Below are 14,128 nucleotides of genomic sequence, written 5' to 3'. Positions count from 1 at the left end.
CATGTTTACAGTTCTCATGCTTACTGTCTGATTTACCAATGAGGTTTTAACCTGGATTGCGTCTTGTTCATTGCAGATTTCCTTGCGCCTGAGTTTGTCTCCTAACCTATAAACAACTTGCTCTCTGTCGCCACCAGAGGGCCTTAAAGACATATTTCTGCATTTCTCTGGGCACTGAGGCTTTGGTGCTTTCACAATATTAATATAGAACCTAGACCTGCTTTAAATCTCAATTTCTACAATTTGGGACCTTTAAGACGTGAACATATAATCAGGATTTTGAACATCACACATACAGATGTGCTGATTACTTTTATGTGCAGCTGGGACATCTTGAGTACAGCAGCTTCATTTTTGAAACTAGAAATCTTTTAATATACATATATTTTTTATTTATATTTTTGTGCTTATTTTAAAGAAATTTAAGGAGTTGATTAAGCTTTGTGTTTGTATATGTCGTAAAACATATCTATAGGGGACCTTTAACCATTTATTTCTCTATTTAATTTCTTAATTAATTTATCTCCTGATTAATTATAATAGTAGGGTGAGTGGAGTCAGTTAAGGCCATTACAGAATTTGTTAAGAAGGAGGGGAAATGTAGGATTGACGTGCTGAGCCGGATGTAAGTCTCGCCATTCATGGAGAGTGAGGGCTTAGTGTCTAAAAACAGCAGGGGGGAGATTGGGAATTTGACAGTTACTCAGCATGTGTTATATTAGGACACGATGGTTAGTTGAGTCCTTGTGTTGCCTTTTTTTTACACAAGCAAGGCCGGCGGTGTAATCCACACCGAAAAATTCTTATTTACAGCAGTGTAGTAGTAACACAAGTGCTGTAGATATTTCTTCCTGCTGATCTAAATGTACCGTGATGTTTCTCCACCTTGTCCATCTTTGTTTCAGCACCTTTACAGGTCCTGATCCTGTTTAAAATTTTGAGCCCATTATCTTTGGACAGCAATTGTAGCTACCAGTAGCACAGTTTTGTCCTAATTATGACTAAAATGTCTCATTCACATGGTATAAAGTTGTATCTAAATCAGTTTGATCATGGAGTCAAGAGGCAAGCCGTCAATTAGCATTGTTAGCGATTAACATGTCAGCAATAATGCAGTTATATGAGATAATGAAACCATTGTCACTCATAGATGTCTTGAGATAAAGAGATGATTAATAGTCTTCAAAGGAGCACCACAAAAACAAAACCTGTCTTTTTCATTTCGAGAACAAATGATTCCTCTAAAGAAAATGTTCGTTTGCTGATCGCTGGAAGTTACTGGTTGTAAAGGAGTAAAAGCAGGAGGAGCCTAAAAAGCTTGAGTTGGTCAAAGTGTAGTAAGTGGTAAAAAGTAGTGACCATGAAAGACTGTGTTTAGCAGGTGCAGTGCAGATGGGGACTGACTGCTGAGACTGTTCAGGACTACGAACCTACTCGACTCGACTCCACTCGACCCAGCTGCTGCTGATCTTCTATGGATTCGTTTGGATTCAGCCAAACTGGAGCCTGTAAGCTGGGGGCTGCAAAAGTGTCCACTTCAGATTTTCAGAACTCAGCAGATTGGTTCATTTCCCAGAGTGACAGTAAACTCACCGCTTGTTAGCCTGTTAGCTTGTTAGCCTGTGGATATTGCTTCTCATTCCTGCTGCCTGCAAACTTTGCAGAGACTCTGCAGTTTGGTTAAGTTACACAACTTTTAGAGGCTATAAGTGGTTCATGTTAATAGTTGTGTTGTATTTTGATTTAAATACTTTAATCATCTCCAGGTTATTTCTTATTTCTGCGACTGTCATGATACAACAAACCTACATGTTTGTAGATTTTTCCCGTAAAAATAATAAACATGTATAATCAACACAGTGAAAATTACCTATTGATTTCATAACTTAACAGCTTTGTGTAGTCAGTTATGCATGTTGTTTTACTTCCTCTCCGTACCTTTAGTGGCCTCTTGTGGCCTAAAAGGTGAACAACACCCAATACTGGAAAAAGTACTCAAAATACTCAAAATGATGAATACATTTATAGGTCAACATCCGTCAACACTAGTCTCTAACTTTGTCTGTCTGCTGTTTAGTGCTGAAAACGTAGCGTACAATGGATTTATCCGAGGTTTTTCAGCTTCCTGCAACTGATGTAAGCAGGTGTGAAGAGAGTGGAAGCCAGGAAGTCAAAACAATGATCCAAAACAGACTAAAAGACCCTGCAGAGCTGAGGGCATTGCAGAGCCTGGTGATAGTTCCCGTTGTGTTTGTAACGACAAGCGACCCCTTTTATGTTAGATTTGTGCAATGTTTTAGTACCTCAGTTGTTTTCATTGTGCCAAACAAACCCCAGTGAAGCAGGAAAACCTAGAGTTTGAGCAAAGTGTCCACGATCACAGAGTCAAACCAATGCCTCCCCTCTCATGAGATTGTTTAAAGCCAGCTCTGTACAGCTGCACTGGTTTGTGTTAAGAAGGGTCGAAGTTTAGAGAGCAGCATGTACTGCATGAAACCACTGTCACACTCATCTCAGTCCAAGCTGTTCCATACCATCCTGTCAAATTAATCACTATAGGAGCAAAGGTCAGGAGAGTTATGAGTGAGAGAGGAGGAGAGATGAAGACAACCAGAGAGAGTGAGAGAGAGCTGTGAGGATGGATGAATAGACACAGTATAGGGAGCAAAGGCGAGGGAAAGTAACAGATGGACTTGTGAGGATTAGAGTAAAATCTGGGTGGGTTTCTGATGGAAACTCACCCAAGACAAAGGGAGTGACGAGTGAGCGCAGAGTAAAGGTGGAGGAAGCTGAAATCCATGTCCGAGGAGAGGCGAAGAAAACGCAAGAGAGAGAGCCTCTCCTGGGGTCCCAAACATGGTGAGTTGACTTGCTCATTGAATTTTTGTTTTGTTGCACGAGGATAAGCTGATCAAAAGCTGAGCGTGAACAGCAAGCTGGATTTTCCAATCACATACACGAGGGGAAGATTTCAGCTCATCATAATTGTCTCTGACACAAGGGAAGTGTTTGACCAGTCGCGAACCTTGTGCTGTTGTAACGTGTTGAATGTATTGATGGTTTCTTGTCTACCAACATTTATGCACCTACTGAAATGACTCAGTGATTGCTCTGTAGGCTTCCTGTATGCTGACAATAGACTGAGTTCATGTCTCAAAGCTTTGCCTGGATCAGTTAATCTGTAAGCCTACAGATGTTGTCAACACAGACAGGTATGTTATGTTACTTCTGCACATGTACTATAAGTAAAGGTCAAGCAGAACAATATCTGTGTCAGTTATAGGCACCATATGGATTATAGTTTCACACTGAGCTGATTTGATGGACTAAATTGAACCTTGACGCCTCGCTGGTTGATCATAAGTTACAACCACAGTGATTTGATTAAAATGATGTTACATGTGCAGGAAGAATGAGCTTCCTCATTCAGGAAATCTGTTAAAGTACAAAAAAAAATCCCTTAAACCTCCCTGACCTCCCAGTGGGTCAGTCACACTGTGCAGCCAAGCTTTGTTCAAACGTGGAGTATTTCCTTCTGATGGACTGATATTCTCTGGCAGTGTGGAGTAAAACTATAAAGCTACTTAAGGAGGAAATAGGAGTAAACTGTTTAAGGTTGAAATTATGTTTCTGATGGGGACCTCATGTTGCACCACATGATAACAGGAACATTTTGGTCATGTTTGGTAACGGCAGTGTTAAGATGGCATTATGATAGACTGAATTCTACACACAAAGGCCCGCTTTTTCTGTACTGATTATTTATTTAGTTGAAGTCTAGTAGACATCTGTGGTGTGTTGGCAGACTGAGTGGTTTAACTGCTCACCTTGCCCGAGCAAGGACACCGTGACATCCCTGCTTGGTGCAGTTACAGGTGCAACAAAGCACAAAGATCATAAATGATAGATATTGGTTTCTTCCTCAGCCTTACAACTCAGTCAGTCAGTCAGTCAGTCATTACTCCATTGTATTCAAAGCCATTGTCACCAGAACTTCACTTTTGTTTGCTTGGTTTACAGCTAAGGGAAAACCACCAAGGTGAGATGACAAAGTGGCACTTTTACTGGAAATTTCTGGTTTTACTGGATCTCACGTCATATGCACTCAGCTATTCAGACTTTACTTCAGTTGTTATCTAAATGTAAAGATAAGTCTAAATTCTTCTTCTTAAAATCGGGGTCATTTTTGTGCCCTATTAGACAACAATGCAACTACAGTAACCAGCTGGACTCAAACATTGTAGTTCATGGTTGACATTTTAACCTTAAGAGGAGCAACCAGTCTTTATATAAAGAAACAATTCAGTGACAGCAACACTGATACAGCTACAGCACCAAGTCGAGTTTGTTTGTCTAGTCCTTAATCACAAATAGAATCTCCAACATACAACCTGAGAACAGAAGAAGTAAGAAGTTGCGTTTTAATGAGTAGCCCAGATAAAAAACTGTGTAAAACAATGGAACCTGGCAGGAATGACATGCAACATAAATTACTTGTGCAAAGGCTTCAGTTGTAGACATGACCCAATCTTTGCTTATGACTCTTAATCCAGATGTTTGCCTCTGTGTCCCATCTTTCCTCTTAGGTGGTCCTCCAGACAAAGGGAGCACAAAAACCAGTGGGCATTAATCTCATCCACCTAACTCTGCAAGATTAACACAGATTACCAGGCCTGACCAGAGGTAGGCCTGAGATTCTGGACTAATCACTCCTTTGCGAACTCAATCCCTCCCAGAGAGGTGGAGGAACAGGTTGAAGAACGAGTTGTGCCCTGAGAGCGGGACTGATTAGTCGCAAAATCCGGGGGATAAGATTTAGATATTATCTTCATCTGGGAGGAAACAAACAGAAACGGACCCGAGGTGTGAGTTGTGATGGCAGCAGAAGCATGGGGTAGAGCGGCAGCGTCGTGAGAGGAAATGTGTGGAGTCATACATCTCGCCTGGCTCGCATCGTAACATCGAGAAGACAGGAAGGTCCCTAATTTAAATCTGATGAACTACTTTTCCTCGTGATGCTGATTTTCTTTGGAGGAGAGCTGGAGTTCCTCCTACAACCTCTGGCCTACACATCTGTCTCTCTTTCTTTTCCACTCGCTGGATGTGATTAAATCCCAGCACTTTATCTTCCTCCACTCCACTGTCCTCTGACCTCCACTCATCGACTGTTTGTCTTCCTTAAACCCCACCCTTCCTCTATCTCTAGACCCAACTTCTTTTTTTTTTTATCTTCCTCTCTGACCTTTGTTCTACTTCTCAAACATCCCTAATCCCCTTTCCTCGCTTTCTCTCCCTCCTTTCTCCTCTCTACCATCCTCCATGAATCAGTCTCAATCACCACAACAACCTTTCACACCCAACACCCAACATCAACTTGTTAAGACTTGTTGTTGCTGTCTCACGGAATCCCTCTTGCTCATCTGATCCTCGTCCTGATTGGTCAACTGGTTCTCTGAGTTTCTCTGAGTTTCTCTGAGTCGAGAGGCAGCCATGCTGGAGAAAATGTCCAGACGTAACCGCTCCCTGCTGTCCCTGTCCCTCACCTCTCTGGCCCTCACCCTGTCCGTCTCGGCCTTCTGCACCTCCTACTGGTGTGAGGGGACGCACAAGGTGGTGAAGCCGCTCTGCCTGTCGCCGGTCAAGTTGAAGAACTGTGGGCAGAACAACAGCCAACCATACACCACAGGTGAGGGCGGGAAGTGCGGTCAGCATAAGTGTTATTCTCCAGGTGGCTCCCCCTGGTGTACGTCTACAGACTCAAAGATCTTTCGATCATAGAATGACAAACAATAAACCAACAACCACTGAAAAAACAAATTGACATTGATTTGGTAATTTTCTAAATCAAAACATCTAGTTCTCTTAGTTAAAACAATTTGATCACAAAGCGTAACTGTTGTTTAAACAGAGTTTAAACAGCAACAATAAGCCTATGAATTTATCGCATTAGAAATGTCATTGAAACAACACATACATGTAACCTAAAACTTAATGTCAAATTTCCATCAAATATAGAAATGTAGCCCAGTATTTAACTTGATACATACACAATTTTAACCAGCAAATATCTGATTATCTAAGAGGCTGGTTCATAACAACTTTGAAATTTTACTAGTTTGGCCAGTTGTTCATTAACTACTTTATTTGTTTGCATATTAAAAAATAGAATTACTACAAATATATGATGTGTAGACGAAGAATCTCACATAGACAGACTTTTATCTATACATGCTGTCAGCTGTCCAACTGTCAACTCTGTAATTGGGAAGTTGCCAGTGTTTGTTTCAGATGTTTCTGAACAAAGGTGATGAATGATAGTGACAACATGTAAGTTTGAATTACACAAAACAGCAGGTTTATTCATTCACACATTCACACACATTCACACACCAGTGGCAGGAGGCTGCATGCAAGGTGCTGATCTGACTATCAGGAGATATTCGGGGCTTAGTGTCTTGCAGGAGGAGGGTTTGAACCAACTCTACAGTAACTGGGAAACTCAATATAAAAAATAAAGAAAACAATTCTCTGGCTCATTTGTGTGTTTTTGTTAGCAGGGGAACACTTTTGATTTGCTGAGAAACGTGATTAGTTTCAGATGCAAATCTGGGAATTTTTAAAGAACTTATTAACATTGTACATTCAGACATTTCTGACCATTGTCTCTTCTTTTTTGTCAAATGTACTATCATAATGACAGAGATTCATGATTCATAGTTACTATAGAAACAAATAAATAACAAATCAACATCTTTTTTTTTTTAATAATTTTTTTCGGCTTTTTATGCTTTTATTATAGCTTAGTGGAGACTGACAGGAAAGGGGGTAGAGAGAGGGGAATGACATGCAGGAAAGAGTCGGACCGGTCGGGAGTCAAACCGGTGACTGCCTGCTAAGAGCGTCTTGCACTCAACATGGTACGCACCCTAACCACTCGACCACTGGGCCGCCCCAACAAATCAAGATCTAATTAATTCAGAAATAAGAAGAATATCTCTGAGTCATATACTGCAGCAGATAAAAAAGGTTACCTTAGACATGCTGTTAAATACTGTTAATAAACATCAGTGTCTATAATTTACTTGCTGACTCAATGGATCGTGTCTGATGAATTATCAGTCAGCTTTTAATTGGCACATAAACCGTTAACTAATCAATACCTCTTTATGACATGTTAGTCTTTTTATATCATATTTATGAAAAGTGTAACTAAAAGAAAAAGAGTCAAGTCTAAAACAAAAAATGCCGCCATCATCTTTTATACAAATAACATGCATTTTAAACATGTATAATATACAGTACATATCACTGTCCTGGTCAGACTTGGTTGATATTTCATTAAGGCAACATACAGAGATAATGGAAGAATAACTATTAATATTTTTAAAATACACTTAATAAATAGTTATTTAGTGCAGGATTTTATGGCATCCACAATATTTTTCTTGCACCTGATATTGAAGCATTTTACACTTGACTTGACAGGCAGAGATTCACATAATCCCGGCTTTCTTGCAAATCTCCGAACTTTGTATCAGCAGCTGCATGTTATCTGGACTCCAACCCACATAGTTATCTTTCAGCACTAAGCCTATTTGTTTCTGTGTAGTATTCAATTTTCACAACATCGAAAAACCACATATTATCCACAGAACCGTGTTTCAGGGCTGGATTGTGTTACACGCTGTGACACAGGATTTACGTCAGTGTTTCTTGGCATAAAGACAAACCCACACTGCGATGTAGTGTTCACTGAGGCATGTGTTTTATCAGCAAATGTCCCTTTTCTGCATCTCTACTCTCTTTACTCTGGATTTACCCCCTTCTCTGTCTTATTTCTTTCATCACTCGTTGTCCCACCTTTCTCCGTTCAGAGGCTCCCACCCCGGACCCCAAGAACCCAGCCTCCAATGTGACGCTGTCTCCGCAGCAGAAGGAGGAGCTGGCCAGGATAAAGAGGAAGCAGCTGGCCAACGCTGTCCACTACATCTGGGAGACGGGCGAGGACAAGTACATGCTGCGTTACTTCCACACCGGTTTCTGGCTCTCCTGTGAGAAACACAATGAAGGTTGGTTTTAATGACAACAGGAGCCCAGTGGTGACACAATTGAGTTTCAACTAGAAGATTTGTGTTTGGAAAACTCAAAGTTTTTAGTTACTTTCTCTAATAATTTGTAAAAACATTAAATGATTAATGAATGTGTGAGAAATAAGTCTTCAAAGTATCATAAAATCACTTTTGAAGTTATTGTGAATAAGTTTGGACACTGGTGTTGGGTCATTACAGGGGAAATGTAATATTGAAACAGAGGAGGGTCTTCCCCAAACTGTTGCCAAAACGTTGGAACATTATTGTCTAAAATATCATATTATTATTAGAACTGAAGGACAGGACCTCATCCAGACCAAAGGGACAAAAATGATCTGTCCAAAACCTCGGCCTCAGTGATGATGTGAATATAGGTAAACATGGAACAACTGAATGGCGAACCAGTGTCGATGAATTACTGTGTTTAAGTCAACATGTATGTGTTTTAGTCAACATGGATTATTTACAGTTAAGCCTCCTCCTTAATCTCTAACTAAGGAGAATCATTTGTTCAAGCCTGGATTATTGTAGACACAGGCCAGGAAAAAGTCAGATGGTTCAGAGTAAAAACAAAGTTATACTACTGTAAACTAAAGGTTTTTGTTCCAGATATTCTTTTTGCTATTGCATTTTATTTATACCAGACAGCACAGATATAAACAAATAAGACAAATACACTTGCTTGTATATCTTTCTCTTGGATTGGTACTTCATCAAATACTTCTTCATGATTTTCAAAAGTTCAGTTAAAAAAGGAAAAATACTGCCAGAAACTGGTAAACCATCATCCTCAAGAGCAAATGCAGATGCACTGAGGTATTCTGCCAACTGGAAGTAATCCCTGTCCTGTAAAGACTCATCTCAAAGCAGATTTCTAGATTTCAACCTCAAATTCTTGCTCCTATAGGAAAGTGAACTACTGGGCTTAAAGCAACTCTTTCTATTACGTTGTCAGGATTTATAACAAGTACAGACTGTAAGTACACAGCATTTGCAGCAGATTATTACTGTCATCCTCCCCCAAAAGACAACGTATTACATTTGTAGCAAAACAGTAAAGGATGGTTGACATTCAGATATTAAAGAATCAAAGACTTGAAGACAAAAATGAAGTATCTGTGATCTGATCTATTTGACTCGGATGAGCTGATGAACCATGTTTATCCCTGTCAGGATTAAAATCTGTTGTGTTTGTTCTTTCAGGTGATGATCAGGAAGAAAAGTGTCGCAGCTTCATTGAGCTGACGCCGGGAGAGACACAAGGTTGGTGCAAGTTCAAAGCAATTACAGTTCCACAAAGTTGCGTGAGGATAAATCACTCCCACCTTTTGTTCTTTGCTGAAAAGATGAAATGGATACAGTTTTATGTTTCTTTTTCTCTCTCTTTCTCTTTTCTGCTCCTGCCTCCAGGCGTCCTCTGGCTCTCCGTCATCAGTGAGTTCATGTACATCGGTCTTCTGGCCATGGGCTTCCTGCTGATGTGCGTAGAAGCGATTTGCCTCTGTGCCAAGAGGGAGATGAACGCCCTCAAGATCAACGCCTTCGCCGCCATGTGCACCGTCCTCTCAGGTGAAGACAGGGGACACTTTCTGCTGTGTTCTTAATGTCTCTCTTTAACTTATTTGATCTGGCCTTTAGAAACCCTTAAAACCCACTGAACAGCTACAATGGCAGTAGTTCTATGAATTGTGTGAACCACCAATGTGATGTCTAGATTTTCAAATGTCGTTTGTTCATGTCTCCACCTTTGCTCTTTCTAAATTATTCAACTCACTCTATCTCTTTGTCTCTTCCTGTATCAGGTATGATGGGGATGGTAGCACACATGATGTACACCACAGTGTTTCAGATGACTGTCAGCATCGGGCCCAAAGACTGGAGGCCACAGACCTGGGACTACGGATGGTCCTTTGCGTAAGTTTGGTTCGGTTCAAACCAAATAACTGATTTAGGGTTTGGTCTCACCCATAATTTCAACAGTAATATTTGCCCAGTGGTTCTAAATACTGCAATACCCATGAGCCTCAGCCTCCTTTGATATGGAGAAGAGAGGGGCCAATCAGAGGCATGTAACTAGAACAGTAGCAAATTCAAAACCCTTTGTTTGTGAAGTTGTTAAAAAAAATGTTTCACCGTAGCTTCTTAACTCAAGAACTGTTTTTTAATTTATTAATGCAGTTGTTCATCTTTTGAATTCCTGATTTAAGTGGGAGATTTTCATGCTGATTCATAGAAGAGCTTCAACTGTGAGTCACATAAACAATAGAAAATGGGACTTTTACCTGCGGAACCAGCTGAGCCTGGAAGCTGTTATGGCTTATTAGTTGTGCTTCAACATCCATTAACTCTTTAACTCTCTGTGGTACTAATGCATATTTTGAACAAACAGTGTGAACAGCAAAGGCCACAGCCTTGCTAACAGATGATTAGCAAGGTAGCAAGCTCAAAGAGCTGTTGTCAATTGCGAGTTACTAACTAGCATGTCCTTATCTGGATACTGTATTAGCCATTAGCTCACCAGCCTACCAGCAGTTGGCTTTAGCCTCTAGCGCCAAATATTTTGGAGACATGCGGATGGGCGTTGCCACTTCATGGTGTTAAGTACTTTTAACAAATACTTAGCCTGTGGTCTGACAGTAAGGTCGAACTATTTCTTTCCTGTACTCTGCAGCATGGCGTGGCTGTCGTTCAGTTGTTGCATGGCGGCCGCCGTGGCCACACTCAACTCCTACACAAAGACCTTAATTGAGATGAAGCACCGGGCCCGGGTGAGGCTGGAGGAAGCCCGAGCTGCTGCCCATGCCCCCTCCTATGAGGAGGTCGTTCGAGCTGGTGGCGGAGGGGTTTACTCCGTCAGCCAGCTGATTCAACTTGGCCAGCAGGGGGCACTCATGGATCCACTGTGGCCCAGAGGAGTGGGACCAGCTGTCGGACCTCTGGCATGTGGAGCTGGGGGAGCGCTGCTCATTGGTGGAGGAGGAATCGGAGTTGGAGGGATGGGAATGGGAGAAGTTGGAGTGGGAGGGATGGCGGCCATGGGTGGAGTTGGAGGAATGGGTGTTGGAGGAAATGGGGTTGGAATGGGAGTGGAAGCAGTAGGAGGAGTTGGGGGAATGGTTGTTGGAACAATGAGCACAATAGGAGGAGTGGGAGGAGTTGGGGGAATGGGTGTGGGAAGGCTAATGGACCCTCATGGTGTGGTGGTGCTGGAGGGATGTGGTGCTGAAGGATGTGAAGACTGTGAACGAGAAATGGACGAGATAGATTACGCTCTGCAGGAGGAGAGAGAGGACTCACTCTGCTAAGATTTTGGACAACAGAGAACTGTGACGAACATCTCATGGGGACTGGGTCCACTACAGTCCAAGACTATGAGACTTGAACACATACCACACCTACCTTTGTATATGTGCTGTTTCAAATCATTTTCAACTGTATTACAGTGCATTTTTAGACTGACCACTAGGAGGCATAAAGACTCCAAAACAAACTGACAAACCCACAGCTCTGATACACTGTTAGTTTATCATGTTGTTATGGTTCACAAGTTAGGAGAGAATCACCTGCTTACACATGCAGAGCAACAGTATTATCCTATTGCAGTTTTGTTTCTGGCCACCTGGTGAGTTTAAGCCCAATAATCATTCTCCTTTTAGCTCTGGTTTGGTCTCTACCACAAGAAAAATCTTAGGCCAGGTAGCACAGATCTGGCTTGGTTTGTTAGAGCTTGTTTGATTGTTACAGTGATCTAGCTTTTATAAGGAGGGTTTGTGAAAGCAGTGAGACTCTACAGTCTATGTGCACCAGAAGAACCAAAACAACTGGCTGAAAGAAGCTAAAAGCTGCAGAGTTGGGTGTTGAGTCTCGGCGGGGTAAGCACTACTACTGACTCAGCTGTGCAAACGACTTTGCCAGTCAAGTTGTCGTAAAAATATAGTTTAAAATATGCAATGGTGCCCTCAAACGCCACAGAGTTCACCTAGCTGCAGTGATGATGTTTTAAACTTCATTTTTTTAGGACATTGCAACAAGTTGGAAAAGATGGAACCATCAACAGTGTGTTCAAAAAATGTATGAAATATAAGAAACTATTTGCTTCTTTTTTTAATGACAGTGTAGTTATAAGTGTAAAACATTTTTTAAGTATGTTAAAAGGCCCAGAAGGCAATATGCCTGTGTCATGCCAATAGAAGGCGGTGTCTACTCAAATTTTATATTCTGTTGAAATCCTGATGATATTTGTACAGTACATTTGAGGAATTTTTTTTAACACGGTTATAAGAAATTTGCTGACTACTGCTATTGTTATTTTAGGTCAGATGTAAACAGAACATTAGGAAATGAAACAACAAGCAATATGGTTTATGTGATGCTATGCAATGAAAGTCACCTTTATTATACGACAATATCAAATATCAATCAGAAAAACAAGTCTCAGATTTCTTTCCTTGAGTAAATCCAGCCTTGAAATGACAAATCCATGGATGATGTGTTGTGATTAAAGTGAGTTTCACAAGATAAATTTTGGTACAACTGTGGAAATGACTGGAATACAATATTATTTACACTTTTGTTTTTTTTTTTTCAGTGTTTGCATGAATGGATAGAAATCCCCCTCAGTATGGTGATTAATAAAAACAAACCACACACACTGCATGTTTTATCCATACAAATTAGCTTTATTGTAGAAAAAGTCTGATTTCACTCCTACATCACTGGTGACACATAATATCAAGCTACTTACAAATAGACCATTAATTTTAGACTGAGTTACAGTATGTTCATATTCTTCAAGGTTTTGTCTTTTAAATGAAAAAATGTGTTACCTGTGGGTGGAAATTAAGCAGCACAAATTTGTATTGAGGTGATTTTTTTTTTTATTCTGAAGAAATTAAAAGAGACAAATAATTATATTAATACATAAACGTGAGGGACTTACTTATCATTTGAAAACACTTGTTACCAATTCATCAGAAATATTTAGCCATCTATTCCCCACAGTTATCAAACTTCAAGGCTTCAGTTCCATCTGACTTAAAGCACAGAAGCTTGCCTTCCATGAAACTTACAATGTCAGACTTTTGTCAGACCTTTCTGTTTATTATTCAGATCTTCTAATCTTCTCCACCAAATCCTGAATGTGTTTCTCTCATTTTTAATGTACAAAGTGAATATTTGCATGTTCAGAAACTTCACTGCCAGACCAGATTAATATGTTTGCAACTATTGGAATTAGAGCTTTACAATATTATTTCTAACCCAACATAGCTGACTTGCATAGGACATTTGCTTCCACTTATTTGTGTGTTTTTCCGCTACCTAGAGTTCATGTACATCTCTGAAAAAAAGAGAAAGCAAGAATCAAAGATTACAGCAACAGAGAGATTTGGATGTAGAGACAGATGCCTTCAAATGCTGGACAGAAGATTATGTCAATAATCTCCCCAGTCAGGGGAATAAGGCTGAAAGAGCGAAAGAGACAGAGAGAGAGAGAGAGACTGACATAATATAGGCAGTGAAGCAGAGATAAACAGGGTTGTCGGGTCGCTGAACAGTATGTGGAAAGTAATTAAAAATGTAAATTACAACGGTTTATGTAAGATGAGCCTCTCACACCACTCGAAACCTAGATAATTTATTTTCCTTTGTGCCTGTTTTTCCTCAAAAACAACCCAATGTAAGGAAAGACAGAGGGTTAATTAATTCACTGTAAAACTGTGCATCTATCACCATGTTTTTATTAGCAGCAGAAACACAGATTTTTTAAAATTTTGTTGTGAGCAATTTTGAGGATGTTACAATTTTTATCTTTCATCTTTTAGTCTTATTCCATAGTTTTGATTCATTTTATTTCTATACTTCTACATAATTTAATATAGTACATAAAATAATAAGAATAAGTCATCATTTTTTAAAAGAGGTGGTTATTTTATTTTGGAATGAACCCTCCATTTCCTCTTGTGTAAAATAGAAAAAGATGTTTTGAAATCAATTTGACTTCATAATGAATCAAGCAGCATGTGTGTTCTTTGAAAAGA

General features: G+C 40.1%; 1 protein-coding gene across 1 annotated transcript; it reads left to right on the top strand.

The window, feature by feature from the left end:
- Positions 1–4,586: 4,586 nt before the first annotated feature.
- On the top strand, positions 4,587–12,741 carry LOC139634376 (germ cell-specific gene 1-like protein). The gene is made up of 6 exons (XM_071500794.1): positions 4,587–5,686; positions 7,875–8,069; positions 9,294–9,353; positions 9,501–9,659; positions 9,893–10,004; positions 10,762–12,741. The coding sequence occupies exons 1-6, from the start codon at positions 5,491–5,493 to the stop codon at positions 11,393–11,395; spliced, it is 1,356 nt and encodes a 451-aa protein (XP_071356895.1). The 5' UTR covers positions 4,587–5,490; the 3' UTR covers positions 11,396–12,741.
- The last annotated feature ends 1,387 nt before the right edge of the window (positions 12,742–14,128 follow it).

The sequence above is a fragment of the Trachinotus anak genome, unplaced genomic scaffold, assembly GCF_046630095.1.
Source record: "Trachinotus anak isolate AG129_WGS33_773 ecotype Australia unplaced genomic scaffold, CSIRO_AGI_Tana_v1 ptg000016l, whole genome shotgun sequence".
Classification (NCBI taxonomy): domain Eukaryota; kingdom Metazoa; phylum Chordata; class Actinopteri; order Carangiformes; family Carangidae; genus Trachinotus; species Trachinotus anak.
The sequence above is the reverse complement of the archived record's forward strand: the minus strand, read 5'-3'. Positions and strand labels throughout refer to the sequence as shown.